Raw genomic sequence first — 11,336 nt, 5'->3', positions numbered from 1 at the left:
AATATGTTTAAAAAAAAATACTAGATGTCTTTATTTTCATAGTGATTAAATATGTTTCATATTTATTCGCAGGCTTACGTTATATTCTCGCTCTCAATGCAAGTGGTATATTTGACTTAATTTACTCCGCAGACTACCGCAGAGCTAGCCGCCGCAGTGTAGTAGTAACATACGCTCCGTCCGCAAAGCTATAGCTTTTCCTAACCGAGATTACGCGTAAGGTGTTCAACCCGCTCCTTTGTTGTTTCTCGTTCCAGAGCAGACGTGCTTCGGACAGCCCCACTCGCACCGTTATTTCATACTTTAGCGTTTCCCAATCGCACGACCCAGCTCCCTTGTTACCAAACACCTTACTGCACCTGACCACCGTCCTACTGCCGGTGTTGTGAACGAAGTAAAAAAAAAAAAAAAATTATATATATAAAATAATAATTCGCACTTCACCTGTGCTGCCGCCTCCTGGACAGACGTGTCTCCAGTGCGGAGGCTTTGGTATAAGCGAACGAGCTGCTCATGAGGTTCTCTCAAAACAAGAGAGCTGCTAGCAGAACGGGATGGCTCGGAGAGTACCGACACTCAGCGCATTCCTGCTGCTCGGGGTCCTCTTTACGGGGAACGAAACCGCCGGAGGAAGCGGGCGAGCGGGGGTGCAAGACGAGAAGGCGGGCAGTGAACACGGCGCGGAGAGTCCATGCGAGGTTAAAACGGTAACCGTATCCACCCTCCCCGTTCTCCGGGAGAATGAGTTCAGTTTCACCGGTGGAGGTTCGGGGAGCGTGGCCGGTGTTGGTGGAGGGGAATCCCGCCTGCTGCTCCTCGTCAGAACAGATCTACCAGGAAGAATCTCCGTGTTGGATGATCTCGACAACACTGCTCTCCCGTACTTTACGCTGGGTAAGCTTCACTGTTGGCTACTTGCGTCATTCCCGACCTGATACCTTCCACAGCGCCCCAATAAACCACAATGCTAAACGTGCTGTGCGCACCGATGGGTTGTAAAATGCAACTGGGTGCAATTTATTACCTGAGATAGTTTACACGGGAGTGTAAATGGTAAAATGCTATGATCACCACGCAGTAGCGTTTAGTTTTTCGTTTGTTTTTGAATACGTTACATTTCTTGGATAGGCTAAGGGTTTTTTAGATTTCATCAAATGAGCTAACTCCCGTTGCTTGTAATGAGACGTTTGCCTCTCTAGACTGCCCACACTGCTTTCTGGGAATTGTGTAGTATCTTGTGTTTGGTGATATTAAATACTGTACTTTCCGTCAAGTGCACGGTGACTATCTTTTAAATCCGTATATTTTAGTTTGGAGCGTTTCACTGGGATAGTATCCTGCGTAAATGAGTTTTTACGTTTTATTTCACACACTGTCTACATAAAGCTGCGGTCCACTTATTCGCTTTCAGTGTGCTAATTGCAATGACTGATACAAAATTATGATTCAGAATTCCAGTATTCTGGCTTCAGTGCTTCAACTATTAATACTGTGCGCGAGTTGCATATAGATCACGCTGTATAGACCGCTGTGGAGTGAACGTGGAGGGTATATATTTTAGAAGCGTTGTTTCTACGACGAGAGTCGTGTATAAAAGCATGTTTGTCTTTCGCCTGGTCATGAGCATCGTTTATACTGTGCAACTATACTTCACGCCGAAAACTGCGCCTAGAGCTGTATTGTTTACTGTCTCGTTTGGTACGTTGTTTAACGACGCGACATTGGAAAGAATTTATAGAGAACGCCATCGTTTGTTGTAGGTTGCCTTGAGCAAAGGGGTAGCCCGGGGTCTGTAATATTGGTCAGACTTTCTGTTTATTTTCTCTCGTGTTCTGTGAGAGTGATTGACAAACCTCGTATACATTTATCCTAGCATTGAGTCGTGAAGGAAATGCCCCGCTCACAATTCCGCGGTGCAAATCTGCATGAAATTGGTAAATCGACATAAACGTCGTTCCTTGCAGTGGAGACGAACTTTTTATTCATTATTCATAAGGAGCGTGCCGCCGCACTTGTGTGGTCGTGGTCTCTTTCAAAAAAGTACAACCCGGGCAATTATAATTTTGGTTACGCTATCCAGTGCCAAGTTGGCATGGCGCTTTCACACTGTTGTCTAGCTTGTCAAGCCATCTGTGACATAAGTTACTGGAGAGTTGGCTATAAGAACTCAGTGCATTGCACGGCGTGACTTGCTGCAACTTCATGACACAATTAGAACGCCCTTTGCGTTTGTTCATTTACGCAAAGTGACTTTGGTTGCTTCTCGACAGAGTAATCGTCTAAATCAGGTGGGGAAGTAACGTTTTTTTAAAAGGAATAGCTGAAAATGGAAAACAAACTGGTGTTTGGGACTGTGTGTTGGGAAACCCACTGGTGTATTTGAGGAATAAAAACGTATAATTATCATAAGTCCTATTTGATTTTAGTGGCAAACACATTCGCCCCAATTTCCAATCAAATATACACATTTTTGTAAAATAAAAGAACAGTTATTTGAGTGTTAAACTTAACGGTAAACTACAGTGCTGTGAACATTGATTAGCCTCTTGAGTTAAGCCATCGCACCCTCAATTAGTCACAGGTAAAGGCTACAAGCCCCTTGCTAATTAGGCATTCTAGAAACGAGGCGGAATGGGGTGTCAGTGGAGCGTAATGGTTGCGGGACTGCTTGTAATTTCTAGCTTCTAGGCTCCATTCCCAGGTGGGTCTCCTCGATTGTACCCTTGAGCGTGGCAGTTAACCCGAATTGCTTCAGTAAATACCCGGCCGTACAGACTGTAGGCTGAAGAATGTAAGATGCCGCTCCGGATAGGAGCGCCTGCTAAATGCCTCGAAAGGAAGATCGAAATACAGTACAATACCAGCGAATTCCGCTGCTGTTACCAAAAGGAATACATTTAGGTGTTTAGCATTTTCCCTCCAACATTGGTCCCTTGGGAGAAGCTTTACTGAAATTGTTGCATTCCAGTGTGTCTCGGTGCTTTAAAGAAACAAGAATTAAGCCGAATATTACTTTCCCAACATTTTGAAATGTAATCCACATTTTCCATGTGTACGCCTCAGTTGGTTTCCATATAATATCATGAAACAAGTATAAAAATTTTTAAAAATACTGAATCGTTTCGTTTGGAACGTCGCTCTACCTCTCCACGGTGGATCTAAATTAAACCGTGGCATGTGGAGCGCTTGTGAGGGTAAGATGTTCTTATCCTCACCTGTCAATCTTGCAGAATTGCTCGACGCTCTCACAAAATTCCAGTGTCAGGAAACAACCTGTTTTCCCCCAAAGCCAGATTTAGAATCACCCCGAAGCCAGGTAAACGAGCAGGTGGCAGATTCAGAGTAACTGTGCCATCTCTGTTCAACCCGTTTTAAAAAATAATTTATTCAGCATTGAATGGATACATTGGTTTGTTTGTTTTTTACATTTTGAATTGATATTAACATTAGCCTTGTGATTCATTGACATTGACGTCCATTTGATTCTAAACAAAGGGGTCATTTAGGACTTTCCAGTGTTCATATCATTATATGTTTGAAGTATAAAAGGGACTCTAAAGATGTGTTTATACACTAACTGAGGTGGCTGTGAACCTCAATGATTATAATCAGTGGCACCAAATAACACATTCTTCACTAATTAGACCAGCCACTCAAATGATGCAACATGCAATTTAGAATAATGAAAACCCTCAGAATGCGATGCTGTTGATGGCATTAGCTGGATTACTAAGCACAAGTATTGAGGCTTGATCCAATCATTTGTACACAAGCGTCCCACCTTTTTCTGACCACACGACTGGTATACAGTGACATCATTTCTTTCACAGTGAGCATTTAGCCTCACTAATTGAGTAATATTGAATGTGACACTTGGCAGTTGTCTTTAGACAACAATAAAACAGATGTGCATAATTCTTTTTATTATTCGGTCATTTGAATGTATCTTAAGCCTAAAGACTAAATCTCGCAAACTGTGGGTCAGGAGTTATAGGGCAGGGATAAGGGGAGTGGTTGTCCTCATGTGACGCACTGCGAGGAGAATATTCTCAACCGGTTGAAAATAGGCGATACATTTCAAACGCTTACTTCTCCAGAACTAAAGAACAGACATATTTAACATTTCATTGTGTTTCTTCATTGTCCTCTTGTGCAAATTGCATATACAAACCTAGATAGTGTGACCAACCACCATGTTACTCATTTAAAGATCCAGCATGACTGCCTAGGTCTGCATTAAAAAATATATATATATGATTTATTTTGAGCGTTAATGTCCCATCAGCGTCCTACTTCTGGTGTGGTCTATTTCGTTTGCATGTGTTGCAGAACGCTTGCGGGCTAATTCATGCCTGCCTTTGGAGCAAACTCACTCACTTGGTGGGCGTACCCAATTTTTTCCCCTGATTTTTTCTCAGCTCTGTGCTCCCTCGTTTCCTGCCTGAATTAGTACGGTACGAAACGTCAAAGAAAAATGACAAAAGCAGCCAGACGCGCTGGGAGGTGAGCTCGCGCACGGTTAGCTGTTAGCGCCTTGCGGCGTCTGTCACTCAATCACTCGCAGACAGAGTGGAATTAAAGCTTGGGTCTCCAAAGGGGACTTCCCTCCATGCCAGTAATTTGGGGGATTGTACGGCCTGATGGATACCCTCCCCCTCCCCACCCTGGACAGGGAGTGAGTGTTTAAGTGTTTAAATATTCTGCACTCCAAACTGTACCCTCAGTCACTGACGAGGCTGGCTGTTCATAGCAGATATAGGGCAAGGGTAAATATGGGGACGTGTGTGCATGTTTGTGTGAGAGTGTGTGAGTGTGTGTATGTGTGTCTGTGTGCTAAATTTATGTGTTTTTTGTGTGCTGAATTTTTATTTGTATGAGTGTGTGTGTCTGTGTGTGTTTTGAATATGTGTGTGTGTGCTGATTGTGTGTGCTGAATGTTTATTTTTATGAGTGTGTGTTTTGAATATGTGTGTGTGTGCTGATTGTGTGTGCTGAATGTTTATTTTTATGAGTGTGTGTTTTGAATATGTGTGTGTGTGCTGATTGTGTGTGCTGAATGTTTATTTTATGAATGTGTGTGTTTGTGTTGAATATGTGTGTGTGTGTGTGTGTGTGTGTGTGTGTGTTTGTTTGAATATGTGTGTGTGTTCAAGCACTGAACGTTTGTATGGATACAGATGGTAAAAATGCCAAAGGAGATATTGACCTCGAGTCTCTTTGATCAGAAGATATCTGGCTGAGCAAAGCTAAATGTGTATTGTGTGCTCCAAAGCAAACACTTTTTATGCTTTTGCAGCAATGCTGAAATGAACAAAAAAGCCACTCTTCATAAATACGCTTTCTCAACACAAAGGACAGTGCACTGAGGTCACTCTGAGACATGGCTAGTTTGCATCCATCTCCCTTTGATTACTTATAGTTTAATTTCAGTTTCTTTTCATGGTTTGCCTCCCATTAAACGGAAGTGCAGTAACACATTTCAAACTGTGACCTTAACAAGAAGGCAAAAAAATTATAAGTTTACTTTGGCAGGTGAGAACACAAATTCCGTGTGTGTTTTCCGGAAGCCTGGCATTATAGCAGGTCAAAGTCAAGTGAGTTCAAGTTTAGTTCAAGTGAGCAAGTAGGCAAGATTTTACCGAATTGCTTTTTAAAAATGATCTGTTTGGTTGTGTTAGAAACAGTTTCCACAACCGCAAGTGTGAGTAATTGAGTGACCAAGCAAGTGAATTGTTTTCTATAACATAATATAACAGACTGTAACAATAATGAGAACAGGCCATTCAGCCCAGCAATGCTTGCTCCACTTAAGTGTACCTAATGCTTAGTTTACCTAAAAGCTAGATCATGTCTCTAGCACTGTATCAAACCGGGTCTTGAAAACCCCCAGTTTTTTGCCTCCACTACATGCCCTGCAAGCTGTTCTACACAGTGACCACACACTGTGTGAAAAAATACTTCCTAATATCTGCTCATTCCCACCTATGGCTCCTCGTTCTGCAAACAGAACTCAACATGAAAAAACCTACTGTGGAATAGCATTGTGGCATTGACGCTGGCTTGCTTTCCTCAGTGAAAGAGCCGCAGTGTATTTTTACCCCGGAGGATGATGGGAAAAACGGGACGGTCACAGCTGTCGGACAGGGCCTGGTCAGACCTCCGTTCTTGTTGTAATTATTTTTCCCCAGCGTCAGCCTTTTACAGCCCAGCCTGGCGTCCCCAGCTCTCTCTGCTGACTGTGACGTGTCTGGAGCCGAACCCCCAGTGGAACTGTGCGGAGAGAACGGACGAAAGAGCGGGGTTTCAGGGTGAACTGCCGAATGCCGGGAGAGGTCACCGGGCAGCCGGAGGTCCGAGGCCGCCGTTTTTAAGCAGAGACCGCGATCCGTCTCGGGTTTCCTGTCTACCGCGGTTACTCACCACAAACCCTGACTCTCTCCAGACCGCCACGAACCCTGACTCTCTCCAGACCACCACGAACCCTGACTCTCTCCAGACCGCCATGAACCCTGACTCTCTCCAGACCACCATGAACCCTGACTCTCTCCAGACTGCCACAAACCCTGACTCTCTCCAGACCGCCATGAACCCTGACTCTCTCCAGACCACCATGAACCCTGACTCTCTCCAGACCACCACGAACCCTGACTCTCTCCAGACCGCCATGAACCCTGACTCTCTCCAGACCACCACGAACCCTGACTCTCTCCAGACCGCCATGAACCCTGACTCTCTCCAGACCACCACGAACCCTGACTCTCTCCAGACCACCACGAACCCTGACTCTCTCCAGACCGCCATGAACCCTGACTCTCTCCAGACCGCCATGAACCCTGACTCTCTCCAGACCGCCATGAACCCTGACTCTCTCCAGACCGCCATCAACCCTGACTCTCCACAAGCTCTGGGAATGGGGGCCTTGCCTTGGGGCTATTCACAATTTACCTGATTTTTGTTTTGTGATGGAAAATCCCTGCTAAATTTTTACAAAACAGGAAATTAAGTGCATTAATTATATTTATATTATATTTACATTTTATCACACCCTTATGAGTAGAACCCTGCACACATACAGGCACACAGACACACGCATGCCTATATGCACACATACAATCGCTCAGGCACACACACACACACACACACCCACACACACATACAGGCATATACACACACATATAAACACTCAGGCACATGCACACACATGCACGCATATATGCACACATACAAACGCTCAGACACACACACACACACACACACACATAAATATTCAGGCACATGCACACACATACGGACACATATGCGTGCACATATGAACACATACAAACACACACATACACACATACAGACACTCAGGCACGCACACACACATACAGACGCACAGGCCCACACATGCCCGCACGTTCATGTAATGACTAAGAGATTTGCCGAGTCCGAGGAGGGATTTGAACCCCGGCCAAAGATTTCTTAGACAGAATAATTACCAGCCCCTCGCCAAGGGCAGCGACATTATTTTTAGTTTAAGGGTTTTGTCACCGTGCTTTTACTCGTGAACTCACCCTGCTACTCAGACACATGCACATGCACATGCACACACATGCACACACATACACACATGCACGCACACATACATGCATGCATGAATGCATAGGCATACACACACATACACACATAGACACACATGCACGCACACATACACGCATGCAAAACACATTCACTCATGGACTTAGGCGTGCATGCACGCACGCACATATATACACAGTCTTCGTAGTGTGTGTGAAAATACAGTATGTGACTAAAATGCACAATGAAATGATAAAGCAAAGTGAGCAAAAATAAATGCTTTAACTGTATTCCCTACTATCTTTACTTTTTATTTAGCTGACACTTACAGTTGATTAGACTAAGCAGGAGTCAAACCCCCTGGAGCAATGTGGGGTGAAGGGCCATGCTCAAGGGCCCAATGGCTGCAATAATCTTACTGTGGCTACACCGGGGACTTAACCGCGAACCTTGCTGGTCCCAGTCAAGCACCTTCGCCACGAGGATCCAGGCGACTATTCCCAGTTTGTTCTTATTAATTGTTCGTTTATGTGTTATACGTTCTGTTCATTCTGTAGCAGACAGGCTTTGACAGGCTCACTGGAGACCACAGTCATTCTTTTCCCGATACAATAGCGCACCCCCCCCCCCTCTCCGTGCTCGAGTCTATGACCTTTCACGTCCCACACTGCTTTCACTGCAGCCTCCGGAATATTCAGTTTAAATGAACAAATAAAAGGAGTTGGCCTTTTGGAATAATCAGCGTTGGGGCTCTAACTAATTGTTAATCTGTGGGCTTGGGCGAGCTTGGACCGAGATGAGCGATTCTGTGGCAGTGGAGTTTCATTTTCTGGCCCTTGCTGAGCTTTTGCTTTTACATAATGAGGGGGGCTTTTTGTGTGTGTGTGTGTGTCTGTGAGAGTGTGAGTGTGTGAGAATGTGAGTGTGAGTGTGAGTGTGTGAGTGTGAGTGTGATTATGTGCAGAATCTTCATTTTTCGACCATTCATCATCACATCATTATCACAATCACCATCACTGCCATCAACATCATCATCATCGACAGCAGCGTCATCAGTTATCATTAACAGAATTTACCATCTCATTATCAGCAGCAGTGTCAACAAATTTACGCTCGAACCGTTCTCCATTCCCAGACCAATGCTGATTCTGCGGTGTGCAGAGTATAGTTTGTGCTGAAATGTGCTTCGAGTAAATTCAAACATTGAATTAAATTTGAATATATTTGAGTGAAAAGCAGTATCTACCATAATAATGCACATATTAATATCTTATAGTGAGTTGGTAAACTCAAAATAGCCCAAGGAGCCGTTAAAATGATTCTGTAATGAACTACTATTGTGAATTATGTTCTTCAACTATATTGTCTACATCTAACAGAATCTTCCGTAGTTAATGTAAGTTATGTGGAACCTTCCTTTTTCTCGTTGTTAAAGGTACTATAGGTAATTTCAGACTTCAAACACCCTCAAACCACAACACTGTTTACCCCCCCCCCCCTTCACACCATTGGCTGTGGCAATTACAACCAATTTTCAACCAATGAGCTGGAATTATTGTACAGCTATACATTGTTTTGGTACACAGTGTTGGTCCTTCAACTGCATATTTTGAAACCATAATTTAAGGACTATAAACACAGGCAGAGGATGAGTCATCATGTCAGTGCGCCTTTTTCAATGATAGGAAGGGACTTGGTCTTGTTTTAGCACAAATCTTACCTATTGTACCTTTAAAGGAAGTCAACACTGTGTGTGTGTGTGTGTGCGTGCGTGCGTATGTGCGTTCACGTGTGTGTGTGCATGTGCCTGTGCCTGCCTATGCAGTAATTTTTTTACTGTTCATCCTAATACATACTGCTAGACAAATCTTTATTTCTGCTTCTGCCAATTTATCATGCAAATTTTATGTCTCAGAAGCCAGTGTTGTGACTTTAATTGTTTCAGTGTTGCTGGATGAAATTCATCGGTAATTGTTATGGCGATATAAGATCAGGCCGTGTTATTTCTTGATTAATATGTGGCATAATAATGGTTATACCTATTAAAATATTTAAATCTAATTCATTTAAATTGAATTCTAAAATCTTGACTTAGAATAGATATTATCTAGTTGAATATATGTTTTTTTTATGTACTGTTTATCTTTTCTCTAGCTCTGGGCAGCCTGTAGGGTAGTGGTTAAGGTAAATGACTGGGACACGCAAGGTCGGTGGTTCTAATCCTAGTGCAGCCACAATAAGATCCGCACTGCTGTAGGGCCCTTGAGCAAGGCCCTTAACCCTGCATTGCTCCAGGGGAGGACTGTCTCCTGCTTAGTCTAATCAACTGGATAAGAGTGTCTGCCAAATACCAATAATGTAATGGTAAGTTTGTTGTGTTGTTGCTGTTGTATGGATTCAGTCTTGTGACTGATCAAAAAAGCTCCTTCCATAATGCACACAGTTTTAGTAAATTTACAGAGGGGTGGAAAAATTTGGCCACCCATGGTTTAAATGTCTGTTACAATGAATCTTTATGTCATCGGAAGCAAACCTGAACTCTAAATGGTACAGAGTTAAACATGACCTTAATGCAAATTTAAAAGCAAGATTGCTTTTTATTTTCATTTATGAATGATAAATTATAAAGGAAAAGGGCCCTGTGCAAAGGTTTTGGAACCTTTTTAGATCATTCTTTGTCCTCTAAACAGTTGTCCAAGGATTTCAGAATGAAGATAATTAATTTCCACTAAGGAGAAGGCTACAAAAAGAAGGCTCTCAAAGTTTCAAACTATCTAATCCCACTGTCAGAAGCATTATCACACAATGGAAGATAAATGGAACAGTTGAAGTCAAGGCAAGGTATGGAAGACCTTGATTTCAGATGGAATGGCCCGAGACTTGGTGAGAAATGTTCAGAAGAACTCACACATCAGCTGCAAAAAAAAAAGTAACAAACACAGGTCTAGCTGTTCACAGGACAACAACGTACTTTAAACAACAAAGACCTAGATGGCAGAGTTGCCAGAAAGAACAACCTCAACACAAAAGTAAGCGTCTGACCTATATGCGAGTGGAAGGAAGAATGGATTCCACCAAATATCAAGAAATTCTCGAGGCTAATGTTCAAAGGTCAGTCCAGACATTAAAGTTGAAGAGAGCTTGGGTATTCCAGCTAGACAATGATCCAAAGCATACCACCGTAGTCCCCAGACTTGAATATTATTGAAAATCTGTGAAGAGGTTTCAGACATGCCGTGCATGCCTTACATGCAAGGAATCCAAATAATATTTCTGAGCTACAGGTGTTGTGCCAGGAAGAATGGGGAAAGAATTCTCAAGCGAGAACTGAGAGGCTCTTATAGTTGCCCGAGGAGGAGTTACAAAGTACTAACTGACAGGGTTCCCAAACCCTTGTACAGGGCCTTTTTCCTTTTTTAAATGGTTTTGAAACTGTAAAAAATTCAAGTAAAAAGTAATCTTGTTTATTCTTGTAAAAGAATAAAAATATAGGCCCACTGTGAGGTGTCCACAGCTGTACGGTTTTGACAGCTCGTAAAAAGGACATGAGAACACATTTAGTTTCCGTCTTTCGTCCCCGGACGTACAGTCGAATGACACGACAGGCTCCGGATTACAGCCTGTTCTGGAGCTTCTGCGTTGAGTGAACTTTATTTAAACCGTGGACGCATTTGACGGAGCCGTACGGCATGCTAAGTACATCATAGGGAATGGTAGTGAATAACGGATAATTACTTGAGTACTTGACAGTGATATTATTTGCAGGTCACTCGCAG

The 11,336-nt window shown here is 43.2% G+C and overlaps 1 protein-coding gene across 4 annotated transcripts in view; it reads left to right on the top strand.

Moving 5' to 3' along the window:
• The first annotated feature begins 512 nt into the window (after positions 1–512).
• The window catches only part of LOC133142500 (astrotactin-2), a 374,986-nt gene continuing 364,162 nt past the window's right edge, over positions 513–11,336 (top strand). For all 4 annotated transcript variants that reach the window (XM_061263760.1, XM_061263759.1, XM_061263757.1 and 1 more), the window contains exon 1: positions 513–894. In XM_061263760.1, coding sequence (XP_061119744.1) covers positions 555–894 — 340 coding nt within the window. In that variant the 5' untranslated portion in view covers positions 513–554. The remainder of the gene's footprint in view (positions 895–11,336) is intronic.

This window comes from Conger conger, chromosome 12 (genome assembly GCF_963514075.1).
Source record: "Conger conger chromosome 12, fConCon1.1, whole genome shotgun sequence".
Classification (NCBI taxonomy): Eukaryota; Metazoa; Chordata; class Actinopteri; order Anguilliformes; family Congridae; genus Conger; species Conger conger.
The sequence above is the reverse complement of the archived record's forward strand: the minus strand, read 5'-3'. Positions and strand labels throughout refer to the sequence as shown.